We start from the raw sequence: 23,380 nt of genomic DNA, 5'->3' as shown, positions 1-23,380 counted from the left end.
AAATGTGTTTATTCTGTAAAAGAATGAGTTAAATGTTTAAAATTACTGGATAATAGTGCTATTATGAAGTGCAATGTCAGCACTTTTTTTCCCCTGCAATTTCAAATGCACTTGTTTTAATAAATGAATACAGCGTTTTAAAAGCATACACAATCTGTGTAAATATATTAGTCTGTGGTTAAAAGGACTTGAAAGGACTCGAAATTCAAAATGCAGGACTTGGGACTTGACTTGAGACTTTCCAGTCTTGACTTTGGACTTGACTCGGGACTTGCCTGTCTTGACTCGGGACTTGACTCGAGACTTGAGGGCAAAGACTTGAGACCTACTTGTGACTTGCAAAGCAATGACTTGGTCCCACCTCTGGGTGTCACTGCAGACCCCTCACACCCTGGTCACAAAAGGTTCAAACTTCTACCCTAAAGCAGCTTAACGATTATGAAATTTGAAGTGTTTGAAGCACAGATTTTACTTCTATGACCCAAAAAGTCAACACACATGGTCACAAACACCACAATCCTGCTTACCAAACTTTGTGAATATTGTAAAAAAAAATGTCCAAACACTATACATAATTCAAAATTATAAATTTTTAAAGCCACTACAATGCATAATGGAAAAAAATGCAAAACATTCCCCACATCTATCCATGTTTGGCATATTTTAACTGCTTGATACACACACATTGTATATATATATATAGTTTTCATGCAGTCGGCTTTCGGTCCCTGGCCAAATAATTTTAGCCAAATGCGGCCCTCAGGTCAAAAAGTTCGGACACCACTGGAGTAACAAATTTGCGAGCGGCAATACACATCAAGATAAGCCAGCATAGGAGTCATTACCACGGAAACTGGAGTCAAATGGTACATGCACAGCCCAACCCCACTTTGGAAAATTATATCAGTCTTAAAAATTACCCTAAGACGCTGAATCTAAAAATTGACAATGACTTGGCGAAAAAATTCTGTCGTAGAATAGTCGACTATTTGACTATTTGATCGGAGGAAGTCTGACTGGACTATCAACCTTCTAGAAAGTGCTCTAGGCACCTTTCCACGCCTCGTCTTTTTGTGGCTGCTTGGGGGCCTGGATCCCTGCTCGCACACCTTTGTGTTTATTTGTCGAGTAAATACGTGACACAAGAAACACTTTCTGTCACTTCCTAATTAATTAATTAACTCTGTACGCTTCTATATGGAACTGAACTCTGAATATGAGTACATGAAGTCTTCCACACCAAATTACTTGTAATTACGCTTTCTTTTCCCTGCAACATTAAAAAAGGTGCCTCTTCCTTCCAGTTTAAAGAGATGTGGCCTCTTCAAACATGACATTTTTCCTTGTTATGTCATTGTTGCAGTTGTTGATGTTAGGATTTGCCCGCAAACTAACCAGCAACAATTTACAATTTCGACGCACTTCTCTATTGTTTACTTCACTGTGTGACTGACGATTATAGAGCTTAAAAGATGAGCTGTTTATTGATGCTTTTACAGGAGCTAAAAAGGTGGGATTACTATCCTAGGGTGAGTGTTTGAAGCTTAAAGTAAATATGACGGGTGCGTCGGAGCGTTTGGAGGCAGGTAACGTGTCCATTGTGGTCCTCAGGGGTCGCTCTGAAGGCCCATGACACCGTCGATCCACTGGGTGTAGTGCGAGATGATGGTGTAGATCCCCGGCTTCTTCAGTTGGCCGCACTTCTTCCCGCCGTTCGATGTGATGCCCACCGCCACGCCGTTGTAGAGCAGGGGACCCCCAGAGTCGCCCTGAAAGAGACAATGTTTAGTATCGTGCTTTTAATTTGGGCATGATCAATTGTTTTAGTGATTTGTCAATAAGAAAAGCCTAGATGGGCTGCTGTATATATGCATATATATTTATTTATATAGCCTATACATAATGTATTAATATAATGGATATATAATTAATAATTCATATAATTAAATATTTAGATCATGTCAAAGTTTGACTTCTACCTTGTTTACTTACCTGACGACCTCCTTAAAGTTTTATAATCAGTCAGAAATATCAAGCAACCAAAATGCACCAAACATGGATAAGTGTGAAAAGGGTTTTGCATTTTTCTCATCGTGCTTTGTAATAGATTTAAATGGGTGTAATTGAGAAGTTTTTAATGGTACATGGAGTTTTTTTTTCTAAGATCTACAAAGGTCCGTGAGCAGGTTGTGTAATGTGTGACCGTGTGTGTTGGCTTTTTGTGTTGGTTTCATTTAAAAAAAAAAATTCATGGGCCATGACTAAGGAAGGTTGTATGGATTATGCCATATAAGTAAATGCTGGTCTACAATTTCAACATGAAATTAATGGTGTGTGACCCAAATTACACATATTATCCCCAAGATGGCAACAAAGTTGTAGTTAACTTTGCCAGGTATTTAAAATTGTTCGGTAAACACCCTAAGGTTAAATTCCTTATTAAACTCATGACCTCTCGTGGGCCAAATTAAAGGCCCTTGATTTAGTGTTTCCCACAGTACTGCTATCTATTTGCGGCGGTGTATTTATGACATTATGTTATGTTTGCTGTCTTTTTGTGTTTTATTATATTTCTACAATGTGCCACGGGCCCTTAAAGAAAACAATGGTCACCAGGTCGCATTCTGGACACCTCTGACAGGTGTATTTTATTTGGTTTAAGTCTTACCAAATGACGGAAAAGTGTCTCCATACTCTATCTCCTTAGCACTATTGCCAGTCAAAGGCTGGGCTGCTCGAAGGTGTTCTACACACGTCCACAGCCCACCTTTCACAGTAGTGGTAGAGTACACTCCCCGGGCTTGTGGAGGTGCCCCGCATGGATCTCTGTTCATACTTCGCCTTTAATGACAGCTTGGGTTTGAATGCATCTCACAAGAAACACTTCCTGGGAATTCGGTACGCTTGATAACCGAACCGAAAGCAACACCTTTTTATTTTTTGCCACACCCGGTGTGTTAAGAAGCAGAGTTGCAATGCATACCGTGGTCTAATAGGCAGCACCAAATCTAAATGTAGCTGTCCTAACTTATTTGTGGCAAGGTAAATTAATGTATGCAAAGCACTGGTTTAGGTATAGGTTCGGACCGACAATAAAACTTGAATCAACACACAGAAGTCCTGGTAGACCGAGGACCTTTATCTTGACAGTCTATCTTGATGGCATCAATCCTGTTAGTCCACATTGACATGAGCACCAACTTACACCACAGGTGTCTTCCTTCTTGTGCGGCTTGTCACAAGGGTCCTCACACACCTTGTGAGCACAGATCATGTTGGCGGTGAACTTTCTGCCAAAGTAGTCGCTGCGCCTGCACAGTACCGGGTCCACCACCTCTATCACCAACTCCTTCAACTTGTCGGGCTGGGAGCCCAAGTTGTCCAGGAACCCCCAGCCGGCCGTATCCACCACGGCATCCGTGTCGGGGTTGGTGCCGCCCGCCCGCAGGAACGCCACGGCTTTGACGGCGTCTGAGGCGTTGAACGACCGGTCCAACTGCGAAAAGACGACAAAGACAACCGTGGCGTGTCCGAAAAAGATGACGTCCGACCGCGTCCACTTACTTTAATGAGAGCGATGTCGTTGTCGTAATTGGACGAGTCGAACTGGGGATGGTTGTGAAGCTCCATGATGTCAAACATCTGCTTAGTGTCTTCATCCTGACTCAGAGAGTGAACACCAAGCACCACCTTCCTACCGCTGGCCCTGTCAGACCAGTTAACAAAAGTTTTGTACACTGTATTTTTTGTAAGATTCGGATATTTGACACTTTTTTTTCCCTTGGTTTTGATACGACGCATAACAAACTACTCTGTTTACATTGAGTGCCCAAACAAAGAACTCGCCTGTTGGTGACTCAGTCTCTGTATTTCTTTAACTGAGTACGACTGCAAAATAATCCACCATGAGGTCAAAGAAACACAGGTGATAAACACTTTTGAATTCAAGACAGAAGTCGTAGCAAAGTACTAAGGTGGCGTCTGTGTGGTTCTCCCCTATACTCAGCTCATTGCAGTCTTCGTTAGAGTGTTTAACAAAAGTGAATTGTTACTTAATACATTTCATTCATCATTTATACGTATTTGACATTGTTTTTGCATGTGAAATTACAATTATTCTCTTTAAAAGTGGTTTTGTGTTCATATTTTTTGGTGTCTGGAACGCATTTGTTAGAGTCACGTCATTTCTAATGGGAAAACAGGCTTTTGTCTGACTTTTTGGAACAGATTATGACAAAAATTGCTGTGTTCATCCTAAACGAAGCAAAGAAATGAAGTTTCCGTCAATACTATATTAATCATCTCAAAGATTTCTTGAAATCGGAAGGTTCTTTTCCAACTCTTTCACGCTTCATTGTTGCCCAGTCAAAGAAAAACTGGTTTGTCAGCGTTTTTTCAGCACTTCCCCGAGACCTGAACTGGTTTACTTCTAATACCTTTGTTAACGAGACTTGACTGTGTCAATGAAATGCTTCTGTCGGTACTATTCAATAAGTGTACTCACTGTGTACTTTGGTAGTTCACAGTGTGTGGATTTTGACTGTTGTTGAGCACTTACAGATCTTAATTTTTAATATTTACCTTCTTCTTCTTGCAACCACTCGTCATAGTCACCAATATTTGGATGGGCCCACAAAATATCTGCCAGGTTTTCCCCCCATTTCTCCATTTTATAATATTGAGGAATCAGTTTGTTGGGGTTTTTTGTATTTTTTAAATAAAACTATTTGTTCCTCAGCCATATTTTTTAATCAGTCCCTCCCTTTCTGCTCCGTAGCTAAGATGGTGACTATTGAGGGTCTCCAGTACTGCACGCTGACCATTTTCACATCGGGGTACTGACATTGTACTACTGTGCATTTTGACATGCTTCTCAGTGTGAACACACCTATAGTAGGCGTGTTGAGGGTGATCTGCTAAGACTGCGTAAATAGTTGATAACAAGTGAAAAAGTGGTGCAGACTATTTCAATAAGGATTTTGCGCGTAGACCGGCTGTCACCATGGAGACGCTCATTTCCCACCACATTTACTTCATCATATGGTCCAACTAGGGTTGTCCCGATACCAATATTTTAATAACGGTACGGGTACCAAAATGTATCAAAATACTTTTTCAAAGCTTTTTAAAATAAAGGGGACTACAACCAAAATGTCGTTTTTGGTTTTATTTTATCCAAAAATCTTAGGGTACATTAAACATACGTTTCTTATTGCAATCAAAGAACAATTTTGTCCTTAAATAAAATAGTGAACATACTAGACAACTTGTCTTTTAGTAGTAAGTAAACAAACACAAACTCCTAATTAGTCTGCTGACATATGCAGTAACATATTGTGTCATTTATCATTCTATTATTATGTCAACATTATGAGGGACAAGCGGTAGAAAATAGATTATTAATCTACATGTTTATTTACTTTAATACTACAAATCCTGGTATCAATTTAATATCAAGTAGTTACAGGGTCATACATTGGTCAGAATTAAAATTATCCTAGCTGTGTCCACGGATGTATTTCTTGAGTTTATAAACAATAAAAAATTACAAAAGATGTTGAGATGATAAAACATATTGATGTTTTCATTGTAGTATCCACTATATACGGCTCTTGTACTTGGTGTAGTTACAGTCTATGTCTATCTAGATCCACCCATGGCATTCATGAAAGCTAGCTCGCTGTTAGCGGTTAGTTATTGTTTCCTCCATCAATACATTTGGATAATGGACAATTTTCCGTTTTTTATTATCCAACCAACTAAGCTTTGTAGATACACTGAAAATTGTCTAAGTTTATTGTTTCCCTTGTTGTGTTTTTGAAATGGCACCAATTTTTTCCCTCAGAATTCTCAACTAATTTGAAGTGTTTTGCCTAGAGGATTATTTGTGATATGCACATTTTTCAGAATGTGCTTGTTCTATTTTTGGCGAAAGTAATATAAAGAAAACATTCTGAAGTTGTTTTAAGAGCATTTTAAGTTATCATGCCATGATTTTACCAGTCCGCCCCACATGGTAATAGATTTTCCTCCATGCGGCCCTTGAGCTATAATGAGTTTGACACCCCTGGTCTACAACGACACAGCCGTAAGAAAAGGTATATAGCAAAAAGTTTTTTCATGTATCATTGTAATATATCTCCAATGCATGAAAAAACTAACATCATAAAAACAATGCAAGTAGTGACCAAAACTAATCAATTTAATTTGTTTTAATCAGCCCATTAAGACATCCAGAGGCTATACATTAATAAAATTATATTGCTGAATAGATGATATGTTTAATGTTTTAATTTCTAATAAGCTGATATAAACCCAGACAGAGGACAAGCAAACTCTAAAAAGCTTGCTTGGAGGAAGTATGATGTAAGGCAAGATTGTTTTATAAATGTCTTACATTTCAAATGTTCGGGACTTATGCAGATCCGAAATCCGAACAGCAGGTCCCAATAGGTAGGAAAAGTTGGTTTTGCACAATAGGACCAGTCAGAATCAAGCCTTTAGTAGAAAGGCAAGGAAGAAAAGATTGTTTTGTGAATTTTTCCTCAATTCCTCCACGGTTTGATTTCAAAATTTGGCAACTTGTGCAGATCCCAAATACACATAAGCAGGTACCTGTCATGATCTGTCACACCAGGTCATGATTTGTTTTGAGTTTGTTGGCGTTTTCCTGCGTTAAGTGCCTTATTTCCGGTTTAGCGTGCTTATATTGGTGTTTCTTCCTGTTTGGTTTGAGTGTCCCTGCAGGCAGCTTCACTCCCGACTTCTCCTCGCAGCTGTTTTCATTTTGTAATTACGGCTATTTAAGTTGAGCCTTTGCTGCTAGCCTTTGTTGGGATTCGGAAATCGAATGGCGGACCTTAAAGGCCTACTGAAACCCACTACTACCGACCACACAGTCCGATAGTTTATATATCAATGATGAAATCTTAACATTGCAACACATGCCAATACGGCTGGGTTAATTTATAAAGTGCAATTTTAAATTTCCCGCTAAACTTCCGGTTGAAAAACTCCTTTGGATATGACGTATGCGTGTGACGCCACGAGGGCAAGGGAAGTATTCGGAGCCCGTAGAATCCTATACAAAAAGCTCTGTTTTCATTTCATAATTCCACAGTATTCTGGACATCTGTGTTGGTGAATCTTTTGGAATTTGTTTAATGAACAATGGAGGCTGCAAAGAAGAACGTTGTAGGTGGGATCGGTGTATTAGCGGCTGGCTGTAGAAACACAACAAGGACTACTTACTTGGATAGCAAACGCCTAGCCGATGCTAGCTGATGCTAGCCGCCCACCCCACGGATGATCGGGTGAAGTCCTTCGTCGCGCCGTCGATCGCTGGAACGCAGGTGAGCACGGGTGTTGATGAGCAGATGAGGGCTGGGTTGCGTAGGTGGAGCGCTAATGTTTTTATCATAGCTCTGTGAGGTCCGGTTGCTAAGTTGCTAAGTTAGCTTCAGCGTCGTTAGCAAAAGCATTGTTAAGCTTTGCCAGGCTGAGAATTATTAACCGTGTAGTTACAGGTCCATGGTTTAATAGTATTGTTGATCTTCTGTCTATCCTTCCAGTCAGGGATTTATGTATTTTGTTTCTATCTGCATTTGAGAACGATGCTATCACGTTAGCTCAGTAGCTAAGTGTGTCACCGATGTATTGTCGTGGAGATAAAAGTCACTGTGAATGTCCATTTCGCGTGCTCGACTCTCATTTTCAAGAGGATATAGTATCCGAGGTGGTTTAAAATACAAATCCGTGATCCACAATAGAAAAAGGAGAGAGTGTGGAATGCAATGAGCCAGCTTGTACCTAAGTTACGGTCAGAGCGAAAAAAGATACGTCCTGCACTGCCTCTAGTTCTTCACTCTAACGTTCCTCATCCACGAATCTTTCATCCTCGCTCAAATTAATGGGGTAATCGTCGCTTTGTCGCTCCGAATCTCTCTCGCTCCATTGTAAACAAAGGGGAATTGTGAGGAATATTACCTCCTGTGACGTCACGCTACTTCCGGTACAGGCAAGGCTTTTTTTTATCAGCGAGCAAAAGTTGCGAACTTTATCGTTGATTTTCTTTACTAAATCCTTTCAGCAAAAATATGGCAATATCACGAAATGATCAAGTATGACACATAGAATGGATCTGCTATTCCCGTTTAAATTAAAAAAAATCATTTCAGTAGGCCTTAGGTTGTCAGTTAAACAAACAAAAGAGAAACGCAGATATTGTTGGTGAGTTTTATAACCTGGTTGAAACCAAATATAATCACCGGATTTAGATTTTTGTGGATGGTTCCAAGGACCAAGAGAATGATAAGACCCGGTCAGCGATTTTGGTACCGGATCTCAAATTTGGGTGTTGCAAAAGAACGTCAGATTGCATTAGTGTGTATGTGGCTGAAATGTTTGCGATAGTAATGGCACTAGAATGGGCTGAAGAAAGTGTAATGCAGGAAAAGAATAATATGTCGTGATTCTGTTTCAGCTCTTGTGACTATTGAATCAGGAAATGTTAAGTGTCATCAGAGATTAATGTATGAAATTATATTTGTGTACTCCAGAATGATAAGAGAAGGAAAAGAGGCGGTATTTGTAGGGGTACCTGCCCATTTGGGAATACTGGGAAACGAAAGAACAGATAGGCTCGCAAAAACAGCAACCAGAAAGATGAGACTGTATAGTATAGTTGGACAGAGGGCTAGTCAGCAGTGTCAAAGACTTTGGGAAAACGATGAAGAAGGAAGGCAGTTATTTTCTGTTCCGGACCAGGTCCGGGTTCCGAAGATGGAGAGGGATTGTAAGGAAACACCAATTAATAATGGTCTGAATTAGGATTGGGCATAGATATTTAAATGATACATTGTTTGTATTCGGGGAACGTCTGAACAATGTAGAATAGGAGAAACATTAGTGCAGGTTTTTATGGAATGTACTAAGTATAACATAGAAAGACTGACTCTGACGGCAACACTGAGGGTACTGGGACCTGTGGGATGGGACGATGAAAAGCCTGATAAATCTTGCGGACATTGAAAATGGAAGGAAAATTATATGGGAGTATTTGAATAATACTCGACTCAAGAAGAGACTGTAATTCAACATATATGGATGCCAACTGGCGTAAAACTGTGAAGAAGAAGAAGCCTTTGTTGGGATTTAGTGAATGTTTATTCATGTGGACGCTTCTCCTGCGGTACGTTTTCACCCGAAAATCTTTGCCGTGCTCCAGTATTCTGTTTTTGTTGCCTTGAAGTCTGTCCAGTTTCGTTTCGTTTTGCACAGCCTTCCCAATACTTCCTTTCCTAGCAGCACTCGTCGTTTGTTAATTTGAGCTGGTACATACTTTTTGACCTGCACATTGCCTCCTCGGCTTTCTGCATATCGGGAACACACCAACAATCCGCAACCAGTACCAATAGGTAAGAAAAAGGCCACTAAAATGGAGCTAAACATATTTCTGATGGGGCTATAGCCCACCCTAGACTGGAGGTAATGCCATCCCTGCTCAGAGCGTTGAACTGATCACAAGTAGACCGTTTAGTTCGTCTTGAACGTGGTTGAAATGAGATGGAAACACGGAGCAAAGGATTGATCAGTATGACTAATGTGTGGAATCCTACCAACATTTAAGCAATGAACATAAACTAAGTCCTCACCCGGTTGGAAGGCAGTGCACGGCCGTCATCACCCACTGATCGGCGACTACAAAGCCTCCACATTCGTGCTTCATCAAGTCGCCGTCGGCCACCTGGATGGACGCCATGTAGGGCCGCGAGTGGGGTACTGCCTCTCTGCCCCCGATGATGCCCTCCCCTAAGGGAGTCAGGTTTTTTGCCTCAACCAATACCAACTAATAGCAAAAGTGTCCAATAAGGCTCTGGCCAACTCACCTTGAGAGAAGAAGGCAAAAACAAGGAGGCCCACGACCACAAGCTTCTTCTCTGACGCCATAATGGAGCTGCAACACAGCACGCACAGCTGGGCTTTTAAAGGGTTCCAGCCTTCAAGGCAGGAAGTGGGAGTTCATCCTTGTTTTCCTTTCCTGGAATGCAACAGATAAAAAAAAACAGCAAAGCACAAGATGTTATTTCTCCGGGATGGGGTGGGAGTCATTGGACCGGACAGCATGTTTTTTTACTCTAGCCTGGGAGTGGGAAGTTTTTTTTTAATGTTAGAGTGTGACGGGAGAGGAGATAAAATCCACTTCTGTGTCAGTGTAAATTGAATTCATCCTTCGATTAAATAATTAATTGTTAATTATTGTTTGTCTGTCAGTTTGGTAGTTGGCATCAACGCTCAAAAAGTTATGGATGGATTTTAATTTTACTTTCTGGAAATGTCAGAAATGGAGTAAGGAATAAGTGATTCGATTTTGCCTGGATTCAGGATTCAGTGTCAGAGATATATTTATATCTAACTCATTGTATTGTGGTCTACATAAAATTACTGCATGTACTGTAACTATATGTGTATGTATGTGTGTACTTGTTTATATATATGTGTATGTATATACTATTAATATAATGGATACATAATTTGTATAAGTGGATTTTAAGAGTATGTGAAAGTTCGACTTCTACCTTGTTTACTTCCGTGACGACCTCCTTAAATTTTTGTAATCAATCAGGAATATCAAGCAGCTAAAATGCGCCAAATATGGGTAAGTGTGGGTAGCATTGTAATGTATTTCAATTGGTGTAATTTAGAATTTTTTAACAGTGCGTGGATGTATTTGGTAATGTCCACAAAGTTCAGTGAACAGGTTGTTATGTTTGACCATATATTCTTTATTTCTGCACCATGGTTAGGGAAGGTTGTTTGCATTGGGTCACATAAGTAGTGCTGCGCTTATGACCGTTCGAATCTAAAGCATACTTAAAGGTCATAACCTTGAATAACTCATGTTATCCTCTCGATGGTGATGTAATAGCAGTGCTAAAATGAATGCAACCTCCCTACGGGTGACATTCGTAATTAAACTAATGATGAGACATTAGAGGGCTGCGCCGTAGTAAGGCCACCCTGGTCTAGTTTGAGTGCTTAGTGTCACGGCCCGGGCGCATTCCAGTGCGCACTCATCTGTGCGCTCTGCTGAGTGCACCTCCGAGAGCGCACCTGCGTGCGCCACTCCTGCAGAAGCTGCGCCAGTGCACAGCTGCATTCACTCACCAGCAATCTGCACACCTGAAGCTGATGATGAGACCTGCCTTCTTCAGCCAGCACAACCTGAAGACGCTCCCCGGTCCACTCGTTCTACTTCCTGCAGCAATCAGCTAAATGATGCACTTCCTGCTCTCGGGCGTCCTCAAATCACCTCTCGGCCAGAACGTAGTCATCTGTTCCAGTACAGTTAGCCGACTAACCTAGCTCTATGCGCACTCTTTGCTCTCTGTGTTTTCTCCTCCGTGGTGTTTATTGTCTCGTGTCCTCCTTGTCGCCTCTCTGCAGCCTGCCTTGGTTCCCACATCACAAGGTGTGTGTCTCGTCTCCCCGCGTTCCCTTTGGTTCCCTGGCTGCATCTTGGATCTCGGCCTCCCGCGTGGACACGGACTTTGGACGCCTCGCTATTGCCCCGACTAACTGCCTGTCTCACAGACCTTCGAGCCTGCCTTTCCCCTCCGGGACTTCCGCCTCTCGCTCAACACTCGGGTAACACACAACAGTTAATATATATATATATATATATACATATATATATATATATATATATATATATATATATATATATATATATATATATATATATATATATATATATATATATATATATATATATATATATATATATATATATATATATATATATACACCGTATTTTTCAGAGTATAAGTCGCTCCGGAGTATAAGTCGCAGCGGCCGAAAATGCATAACAAAGAAGGAAAAAAACATGTATAAGTCGCACTAGAGTATAAGTCGCATTTTTTGGGGAAATTTTTCACCAGTCCCTTACAAGTTTCTCGCTTACTCCAAACTTCCTTTCAGCTGCCCAATTTCTGTTTTCTGCTGCATATTTCACTACTTCCAGCTTGTAACCTGCAGTATATGATTTCCTTTTCGGTGCCATTTTTGTTCAGCCCTTCTCAGTTTTTATAAGGTACCGCCAATGTTGAAATTATCAATTTTCATAGGTACGGAAGTAGAAGCAGGTAGCATCTTTTTCTTCACAATGCACTTCTGCCATGACACGCCCCCACCAAATTTTTATTGGTTGATGTGTGTGTGTGACGATTGCTGATATACGCCTAGGCTCTTACGTGAATGAGATAAATAATATTATTGGATATTTTACGGTAATGTGTTAATAATTTCACACATAAATCGCTCCAGAGTATAAAAACCCCCCGGCCAAACTATGAAAAAAAACGGCGACTTATAATCAGAAAAATACGGTATATATATATACTAAATAGAGCTAAAAAGACATCCCTCTTGTCTGTGCCGTCTCCTTCCTCCTGTACACGTAACACTTAGCTGTTGTATAGCTGCTAGATCATAGTTGTCTATAGCCTGTCATGTATACTTTTTGTAAATGATTTGACTAAAATACAAGAAAAGGCCAGCCTTGTGTACTTATTGGAGGACATTTACATGTTAACCGTCTGTACAGCTTTGAACAACTAAACGCGGTGCAGGACCGCTTGTATCCGAGCTCAGATCAGATATATCCGATACTTGTTTTTTTTGTGCTGATATCGGACTGTTATCGGATGGGGACAGCCCTACAATCTAGTGAGGAAGTGAAGGTGGTAGGACCTCAGGAAGAAGACGTCCCCCGGTCGACTTGTCCTACTTCCGGCAGCAATCAGCTAAACGATGCACTTCCTGCTCGGGCGTCCTCAAATCACCTCTCGTGTTTATTAGCAATCGTAGAAATACCCTGTAGAGTGAAGTCTCACATTACCACAGTGTGCCTACAACAATTGCTCCCAGTTTAGAGCTATTTCTGATCATTTGGTGTAAAAAAAAACACACACAACATTCTGGAAACTTGCAATAATTTGAAAATGTAGACTAGTGCTAGGATGTAGACATTATGTTGTGCACTTAGCATTGCTTGTTTACTTTCAACAAGCCTACACTGCCCTCTGCAGGCCGGAACCAGAACATGGCTTCTAAAAACAAAACAAAGACCAGTCTCCTCCTGAGCAATGTTGTTAGCAGGGCGTGTGTGTGTCGCTCCATGTGTGTGGTCCTGGCAGTGACACATCTATCAGAGCTATCAAGGAGTTATTTTTCACTTGATGTCTTCAGATTGTTTTATTGCTCGCCGCCTCCTCTCGTGTTCAGACGATGAGTCAGCAGGTGGCTGACTGACAATACTCACTAGTACTACTCTGCCTCACAGGGAATAGCGGGCTTCACTTTACTTTTTCTTTTGCAAATAAGCTAACCTAGCATGACGTTGCTGGTCAACTGTGAGCGTAATGTTAGCATGTAGCTCACATAGTTATGCTACAAACCCCAAAACCAGTAAATTGGCACGTTGTGTAAATCATGAATAAAAACAGAATACAATGATTTGCAAATCCTTTTCAACATATATTCAATTGAATAGACTGCTAAGACAAGATACTTAACGTTCGAACTGGAAAAGTTTGTTATTTTTTGTAAATATTAACTCATTTGGAATTTGATGCCTGCAACATGTTTAAAAAAAGCTGGCACAAGTGGCAAAAAAGACTGAGAAAGTTGAGGAATGCTCATCAATGTCACGACGGGGTTTTCGCAGCTTACTGCGGGGTTCGTTCTCCCGAAATGCAGACGGACCACTCATGGTAAAAACATGGTAAAAACATGATTTAATTCTCAAAAAATCAAAAGAGTACAAAAAACGGAGCTGATCGCACTTGGAGCAATCGCTATCACTTAGCATGGACTTGAGACAAGTAATACTCACGAAGACAAGGCTACCACTTAGCATTGGCTAGGAGACAAGCAAAACTTTCGTAGACAGGTTGCATGAAGCAAACAATGATGCCAGGCTGACTGACCGGCAAAGGCAGGCTTAAATAATGCCTCTGATTAGTGCTCGGGAAGCAGGTGAGCGGGCGATCACTAATCAGAGACAGGTGAACACAATGAGCAACCATGGCAACCAAAACAAACTCAGAGGTGCACAAACAGGAACTAAAGGAGTCCAAAACTAAAAGAAAATACAAAACATTATCCGGACTATGGATCATGACAATCAAACACTTATTTGGAACATCCCACAGTTGAACCGGCTAATTGGAAACAGTTGGGTGCCATGATTGGGTATAAAAGCAGCTTCCATGAAATGCTCAGTCATTCACAAACAGGGACGGGGCGAGGGTCACCACTTTGAATTTAGGGGTTTTGTGGTGGATTGTCCGAAGCTTAAGCAGGCAACAAAAATAGTTTAGTACAACAAATTTATTTACCCATTATCAGAAGTGCAGGTTGAATTGAGTTGTCCGTGCAAGCAGACACAAGGTACTCCTGAGCGCACAAGACACACACAAGCCAAAATCTCTCTCAGTCCTGGTTTCCTCTCCATCTTAACTGGGTCTTCGTGCGTCACAGTTTTATCTCGTGCGTCATTTGTTTTTGCAACATCCTTGGATTCCTTAATCATACTTAAACAATCAAAACATTCTGTAGACAGGTTGGCATGACTTAATATTCACTTTTGTCCCACACCCGGGGACACAGAATAGAAGAGGAATTAAATGAGCATACATTCTTGACAGACATGAAATATAGGTCAAAGGTCAGAAATTCTACTACAGTTTCACCATCTACGGTCCGTAATATCATCAAAAGGTTCAGACAATCTGGAGAAATCACTGCACTTAAGCGATGATATTACGGACCTTCGATCCCTCAGGCGGTACTGCATCAAAAAGTGACATCAGTGTGTAAAGAATATCACCACAAGGGCTCAGGAACACTTCAGAAAATCACTGTCAGTAACTACAGTTGGCCGTACATCTGTAAGTGCAAGTTGAAACTCTACCATGTATAACGAAAGCCATTTATCAATAACACCCATAAACGCTGCCAGCTTTGCTGGGCCCGAGCTCATCTAAGATGGACTGATGCAAAGTGTAAAAGTGTTCTGTGGTCTTGATGAGTACACATATCAAATTGTTTTTGGAAACTGTAGACGTGGTGTCCTCGTGAACAAAGAGGAAAAGTTATAGGCGCAAAGTTCAAAAGCCAGCCTCTGTGATGGTACGGGGGTGTATTAGTGCCCAAGACATGGGTAACTTACACATCTGTGAAGGCACCATTAATGCTGAAAGGTATGTACAGGTTTTGGAGCAACATATGGTGCCATCCAAGCAACGTTATCATGGACGCCCCTGCTTATTTCAGCAAGACAATGCCAAGCCACGTGTTACAACAGCGTGGCTTCGTAGTTAAAGAGTGCGGGTACTAGACTGGCCTGCCTGTAGTCCAGACTTGTCTCCCATTGAAAATGTGTGGCGCATTATGAAGCCTAAAATACCACAATGGAGACCCCGGACTGTTGAACAACTTAAGCTGTACATCAAGCAAGAATGGGAAATAATTCCACCTGAAAAGCTTAAAAAATGGGTGTCCTCAGTTCCCAAACGTTTACTGAGTGTTGTTAAAAGGAAAGGCCATGTAACACAGTTGTAAAAATGCCCCTGTGCCAATTTTGTTTGCAATGTGTTGGTGCTATTAAATTCTAAATTAATAATTATTTGCCAAAAAAAAACAAGTTTCTCAGTTCGAACATTAAATATATTGTCTTTGCAGTCTATTCAATTGAATATAGGTTGAAAAGGATTTGCAAATCATTGTATTCTGTTTTTATTTATCATTTACACAACGCAACAGCTTCACTGGTTTTGGGTTTTGTAGTATGTTACAGCCTTCTATGAGCGTAATTTTAGCATGTATCTCACATAGCTATGCAAGCTATGTTACAGCCTTCTGTGCAATGTGTGGCATATATTACACGAGACGAGGGCAGAGTTGGGCTATGTGTCAAAAGTGCACAATGTCGTGGACAAACACACGTGTATTTTTAGGTCTGTTGTGTTCTGGCGACGCTCCAGAGGAGGATTACTGCTCAACTGCCTTAATCCAGGCTGTTTCCTTCGTCAGCCTCAGCCTGTCTGATGGAAGCTGCTCTTAGACGGACCTCCGCTGGATGAGATGCTCTTTGAACTCTTTAATCTTTTTTTTGTACTTCTACTTGTCATGTCTGTTCATGTTTTTGTTTTGGCCATGTGTTTGTTTTTTGGACTCTTTTTAGTTCGTGGTTGCACTTCCTTGTTTGGTTTGGTTTCCATGGTCACCCATTAGTTTTCACCTGTCTTGTCACGCACCTGTTTCACATCTCGAGTCACGCACCTGTTTTCACTGATCACGTCACTATTTAAATCTGTCTGTTTCTGTTGTTCGTCCTGGCGTCCTCGCACTTTTTCATCACCCTGATTCATGTCATGTTCACAGTTCTTTACCAAGTAAGTTTTTGTTTATTATTGCCACAGTTTGTGTTTTTGTTTTATTGTTCATAGTTTTTGCCATTGTGCAAGTTTTGTTTTCATAGTCAAGTTGTTACCTAGCGGTCCACCCCGGGTTTGGAGCAGAGTAGAAAAGAAAAGAAAAGAAACGGCAGATCAACTGGTCTAAACAGGGAGTCTATTTAAAGCTAGAGTATAAACATGAGTTTTAAGATGAGACTTAAATGCTTCTACTGAGGTAGCATCTCTAACTTTTACCGGGAGGGCATTCCATAGTATTGGAGCCCGAATAGAAAACGCTCTATAGCCCGCAGACTTTTTTTGGGCTCTGGGAATCACTAATAAGCCGGAGTTCTTTGAACGCAGATTTCTTGCCGGGACATATTGTACAATACAATCGGCAAGATAGGCAGGAGCTTGACCGTGTAGTATTTTATACGTAAGTAGCAGAGGTGTGGACTCGAGTCACATGACTTGGACTCGAGTCAGACTCGAGTCATGAATTTGATGACTTTACACTCGACTTGACAAAATGTAAAGAGACTTGCAACTCGACTTAGACTTTAACATCAATGACTTGTGACTTCACTTGGACTTGAGCCTTTTGACTTGACATGACTTGCTACTTTCCCCAAAACCCAAAGCTTAAAAAGTTATTTGGAAGCGCTCCGTATCTTTCATTGTCTACGTCTGTGTCTATAAGCGTGTTGTTCCTGTCAGCTGGTGTGCTCTCAGTACAATAGCCAATCAAATTAGATCTACGTTGTTTTCATCACACAGCTCTCATCCAATCAAATTGCAGGACAACCACCGAACATGAGTTGTCAAACAACGCGGCAGTGAGAAACAATTATGCCAGAGTTGGTTTCGTTCGGGTATAAAAACTACGACTTGGTCAACAAAAAACTAATTGCCGTATGCAAATCACGCAGTTCGAATATTACAGATGGAGACGCAACAACTTCCAACTTCGTTCGACATTTGAAGTTGCACAAAGAAGGGTAAGTTTTGAATGTAAGATAACATTTATTGGCTAAGTAACATGACTTTTATTTGCTGTGTAGTTAAATCAGTGAGGCTGTAAACTCACTGCTAACGTTATAACCATAGACATCTTATAAGGGTACGCAGCATTGAGCGCTACTGCCTATTGGCACAGACGAGACGCGGCGCCGCCATCTTGGAGTGGTGATCCGCTCCACTCAGTGCAATTCATTTGGCAGGAGCAATGAACTGTCAGCGAAACTAATTCATCTTACCTCACTGAATACCACTGATTTTCACGCGTTTTTTTTTTTGTCAAACGTGTAGCTATGATAACGGACACATGCTTTGGCGTTTTTATTATTCATAGTTTGCTTAAAGGCCTACTGAAATGAATTTTTTTTATTTAAACGGGGATAGCAGATCTATTCTATGTGTCATACTTGATCATTTCGCGATATTGCCATATTTTTGCTGAAAGGATTTAGTATAGAACAACGACGATAAAGATTGCAACTTTTGGTATCTGATAAAAAAAAGGCTTGCCCCTACCGGAAGTAGCGTGACGTAGTCAGTTGAACATATACGCAAAGTTCCCTATTGTTTACAATGATGGCCGCATGAAGTGAGAGAGATTCGGACCGAGAAAGCGACAATTTCCCCATTAATTTGAGCGAGGATGAAAGATTTGTGGATGAGTAAAGTGCAAGTGAAGGACTAGTGGGGAGTGGAAGCTATTCAGATAGGGAAGATGCTGTGAGAGCCGGGGGTGACCTGATATTCAGCTGGGAATGACTACAACAGTAAATAAACACAAGACATATATATACTCTATTAGCCACAACACAACCAGGCTTATATTTAACATGCCACAAATTAATCCTGCATAAAAACACCTGCGTGTTTGTTATGCTAGCTCCTAGCTCCTCTGCTAGCTCCTAGCTCCATAGAACACGCCAATACAATTCAAACACCTGATCAACACACACAATCACTCAGCCCAAAAGACCGTTCACCTAACCCAAGGTTCATAAAGCTTATATATTTTTAAAAAGTTACGTACGTGACGCGCACATACGGTCAAGTTATCAAATGTTTAGCAGCCAAGGCTGCATACTCACGGTACCTGATATTCAGCTGGGAATGACTACAACAGTAAATAAACACAAGACATATATATACTCTATTAGCCACAACACAACCAGGCTTATATTTAATATGCCACAAATTAATCCTGCATAATAACACCTGCGTGTTTGTTATGCTAGCTCCTAGCTCCTCTGCTAGCTCCTAGCTCCATAGAACACGCCAATACAATTCAAACACCTGATCAACACACACAATCACTCAGCCCAAAAGACCGTTCACCTAACCCAAGGTTCATAAAGCTTATATATTTTTAAAAAGTTACGTACGTGACGCGCACGTACGGTACGGTACGTGTTATGCTAGCTCCTAGCTCCTCTGCTAGCTCCTAGCTCCATAGAACACGCCAATACAATTCAAACACATGATCAACACACACAATCACTCAGCCCAAAAGACCGTTCACCTAACCCAAGGTTCATAAAGCTTATATATTTTAAAAAAGTTACGTACATACGCAAAAAAAAGCCAAAGCTGCATACTCACAGTAGCACGTCTGCGTCTTTGTCATCCAAATCAAAGTAATCCTGGTAAGAGTCTGTGTTGTCCCAGTTCTCTACAGGCGTCTGTGTATCCAAGTCAAATGTCCTCCTGGTTAGAGTCTCTGTTATCCGAGTTCTTCCATCTTGACTGCATCTTTCGGGAATGTAAACAAAGAAGCGCCGGCTGTGTACTGTTGTGGCTGACTACGTTCGAAAAATACGTCCATTTCGCACCGACAACTTTCTTCTTTGCTTGCTCAGCTTCCTTCTCCATAATGCAATGAACATGATTGAAACAGATTCACGAACACAGATGTCCAGAATACTGTGGAATTATGAAATGAAAACAGAGCTTTTTCGTATTGGCTTCAATGTGGAAGGCATACCCGTGTTCGCCGGGCTACGTCACGCGCATACGTCATCCTCAGAGGCCTTTCGAACCGGAAGTTTAGCGGCAAATTTAAAATGTCACTTTATAAGTTAACCCGGCCGTATTGGCATGTGTTATAATGTTAAGATTTCATCATTGATATATAAACTATCAGACTGCGTGGTCGGTAGTAGTGGGTTTCAGTAGGCCTTTAAAGTAAGAACAAATAAAATAAATATACAATAAATATTGCAGCTGAGATAGGCTCCAGCACCCCACGCGACCCCGAAAGGGACAAGCGGTAGAAAATGGATGGATGGATGGATATTTAGAAACAACTAAATATTTATTAAAAACAATTTGTTTAACAAGTATATGTAATATTCTTTTTACTTTTCAAATGTTCTTGTAATCAGACAATATTTTTGGTATATTAGATGGAATTTTAAAAGTAATATATTCGGCCACTGAAACAATGCACAAAGTTTGAACAGTAACACTGTGTTTGAATATTTAATTAAGTGATTATTTGGCGTACCACTAGAAGCGCGTACCACAGTTTTAGAATCACCGGGTTAAAATTAGGCTGTGAATCTTTGGGCACCACATGATTTGATTCGCTTTTTGGGGGTAACGATTCAATTCAAAACGATTCTCGATACAAAACCAATACTCTTTTGATAACATTGGGTGGCAGTTCTATGATTAACTTCATTCCTTAATAAAATAGACAAACAGCTCTGATGGATTTCTATATTATTTAAAAAAAAACTGGTTTTGTTTAATACAATTTTACCTAAACATTTAATAAAGTCAAATACAAATAAGACATCCCTCCATTTTCTACCGCTTGTCCCTTTTGGGGTCGCGGGGGGTGCAGGAGCCTATCTCAGCTGCATTCGGGCGGAAGGCGGGGTACACCCTGGACAAGTCGCCACCTCAAGAGAAGTATCCAACACTTCTCTTTTCTAAAGTAAATGTGTACAGTAGCTACAGATATAGATCATCTACATCAACTATATCAGGGGTCTCAAACTCAATTTACCTGGGGGCCACTGGATCCAGAAACTGGGTGAGGCTAGGCCGCAAGAAAAGATTTCTTAAAAAAAATCTAACATGCACTTTTTAATGAATTCACCTTCTTTGAATGGCTTTCCCGCCCTAGCAACCATCTCACTCACCATGTAGCTAGCTTTGACTGCTGCATCGCTCTTTTCGGTTGCTTTCTTGAAGAAATCTTGTTGCCTCAGTAGACTGGTTTTAAAATGTGCAACCCGGTTCACTCTCTCATGTCCCTGGTATTTTGCATACTCCTCAGCATGTCCAGTTGTATAATGAAATTTCAAATTGTATTCCTTGTGCACTGCAACTTTCTCTGTGCAAATAAGACACGTCGGGGTGCCCCTTTGCTCAACAAAGAAATATTGCATCTCCCACTTTTCCTGGAATTGTCTTTGCTCATCACTAACCTTTCTCTTCACTGCATGCTTTGAAAAAGACATGTTTGGGGTTGTGGAATATATTTGTATTTAACCGACGCACGGAGAATAATGTTATTTCCGCAATGTGTGTCGTTCCGCTTTTCCTCCCGACAGCAACACGGCGGTCGGCGGAAAGTACCGGGAAAAAGTGACGGCCCCCGGAGTGTTATATGGCGTCATATAAAAATATATGTAGTGTTCATCGTGTGAGGCAATGCAAATTAAACAATAAAAAAAACAAATAACGGTTTGAATTGGTCCAGGTTATCAGGGACTTTATTACTGACGGACAGGTGTCGCGGTGTGACCGCAGCCAGGCACGTAAGACAACCCTCGTCTCCATGGCAACGTTTCTCTCGCTTTCACTCATTTGCCGCTTTTCCACTAACGCAGGGGTATTTTGGACCCAAATAACAAAAATTGTCTCTGTCTGGAGCCAACGGGAGGGGAGGGGGGGAGAGGGGGCTCGCTGTGGAGTTTACAGTTACGGTAGCACAATTAGCCCCAACCACGACTAACGTGTTACACGTCCGATTCGCCCAGCGACTCTCTGTCGGAGTATCAGCGCTGGGGTCCAGTGCACCACACTTTTGTATTGTCGCTCGGTCCTTCGGAAGCTACCGGACCGCTCGTCTACCCCGTGCCCGGACCGGCGGGAGCGAGAAAGACACACACAGTAACAGAGAGCGAGAGAGAGAGAGAGAGAGAGAGAGAGAGAGAGAGAGAGAGAGAGAGAGAGAGAGCGAAAAAGAGAGAGAGAGAGAGAGCGAAAAAGAGAGCGAGCGAGAGAGCGAGCGAGAGAGGGAGGGAGGAAGAGCGTGGGCGGGTCTCGTGGAAAAGCAGCAAAACGTTTCTCTGTTTGCATCACGTAAGTGACGTCAATGTTCGGCCCTCGAGAGCCATATACCACACCATGATTGGTAGATTCCTTGTAGCCCGGAAGAGTTACGGCTACAAGGGATTCTGGGTATTTGTTCTGTTGTGTTTATGTTGTGTTTAGGTGTGGATGTTCTCCCGAAATGTGTTTGTCATTATTGTTTGGTGTGGGTTCACATTGTGGCGCATATTTGCAACAGTGTTAAAGTTATTTGTAAGGCTACCCTCAGTGTGACATGTGTGGCTGTTGACCAAGTATGCCTTGCAGTCACTTACGTGTGTCTGTTGAAGCCGCATACAACATGTGTCTGAGCCGGCACGTTGTTTGTATACAGATAAAGTGGACGCTAAAGGCAATGCCATCACGGCACGCCCGCCCTCAATACCACCCTCAATATTGTTGATTTTGAAAATCGGGAGGGTTGGCAAAAATGCTTCAGCTCAGCACACAACGCTGTCAAGCGCCATTCATATAAAACTCGCGCGCCGCACTAACATTAAACGTTCATATTAAGGTGGGGGCCGCACAATAACGTCTCGCGGGCCGCAATTGGCCCGCGTGCCGCATGTTTGAGACCCCTGAACTATATGGTTTGTCTGAGTGGCTGGACAGCACAGATTTAACCCTTGTGTGGTGTTCGGGTCTGTGGGACCCGTTTTCAATTTTCATTAAAAGAAAAATGATACAATTAATTAATTTTTCAAACTGAGACTCACTGGCTTTGGCTCATTTTATGTGAAGAACATATATCAGAATATATATTTAATGAACACACACCATACACCCCCCCTACACATTTCTATTACATATAAGATGTTTGGGTCCACTAGACCCGGGGCTAATAGAAGTGTGGAAATTGATTTTCTGTGTACCACACACACACACACACACACACACACACACACACACACACACACACACACACACACACACACACACACACACACACACACACACACACACACACACACCACCTAGACAGGGGTAGGACAGAGTGTAGGTACACAGAACATCAGAGGGTCAAATGTGCGAGAAAATGAGAGCAGACAGTGTTGACAAAAAATGTTGCAACCTTGTGTGGGAACCGCAGGTGCAGAAACACAAAAGAAGAATCCCTATTGGATGCAGAAACTGGCAGATAAATTTCCATGCAACGTTCATATTGTTGTTACTCAGCCAGTGTTTGTGGGTCTTAGACTTAGACTTACTTTTTATTGTCATTCAAATTTGAACTTTACAGTACAGATAAGAACAAAATTTCGTTGCATTAGCTCATGGTAGTGCAGGATAAAAAAGCAATAAGGTGCAGATATAAATAAATAGATTACTGTACAGATAAATATATTGCAATTTTGCATATGCACCCACATTTATGGATGTATTTTATATTGTCTTTATATTCCAGCGAGTTAATCTATTTTGGGGGGGGGGAATTGAGGGGATTATTATGATGCGTTCAAGAGTCTTATGGCCTGAGGGAAGAAGCTGTTACAGAACCTGGAGGTTCTGCTTCGGAGGCTGCGGAACTTCTTTCTAGAGTCCAGCAGTGAAAACCGTCCTTGGTGGGGGTGGGAGGAGTCTCT

The 23,380-nt window shown here is 41.4% G+C and overlaps 1 protein-coding gene across 1 annotated transcript; it reads right to left on the bottom strand.

The window, feature by feature from the left end:
* On the bottom strand, positions 1-10,043 carry cfd (complement factor D (adipsin)). Its single transcript, XM_062042398.1, has 5 exons — positions 9,888-10,043; positions 9,654-9,810; positions 3,565-3,706; positions 3,206-3,496; positions 1-1,769 (listed from the first exon to the last, which is right to left on the bottom strand). Exons 1-5 carry the CDS (start codon positions 9,946-9,948, stop codon positions 1,608-1,610), a joined length of 813 nt encoding a protein of 270 aa, XP_061898382.1. The 5' UTR covers positions 9,949-10,043; the 3' UTR covers positions 1-1,607.
* Positions 10,044-23,380: the final 13,337 nt, after the last annotated feature.

The sequence above is a fragment of the Entelurus aequoreus genome, linkage group LG03, assembly GCF_033978785.1.
Source record: "Entelurus aequoreus isolate RoL-2023_Sb linkage group LG03, RoL_Eaeq_v1.1, whole genome shotgun sequence".
Taxonomy (NCBI): Eukaryota; Metazoa; Chordata; class Actinopteri; order Syngnathiformes; family Syngnathidae; genus Entelurus; species Entelurus aequoreus.
The sequence above is the reverse complement of the archived record's forward strand: the minus strand, read 5'-3'. Positions and strand labels throughout refer to the sequence as shown.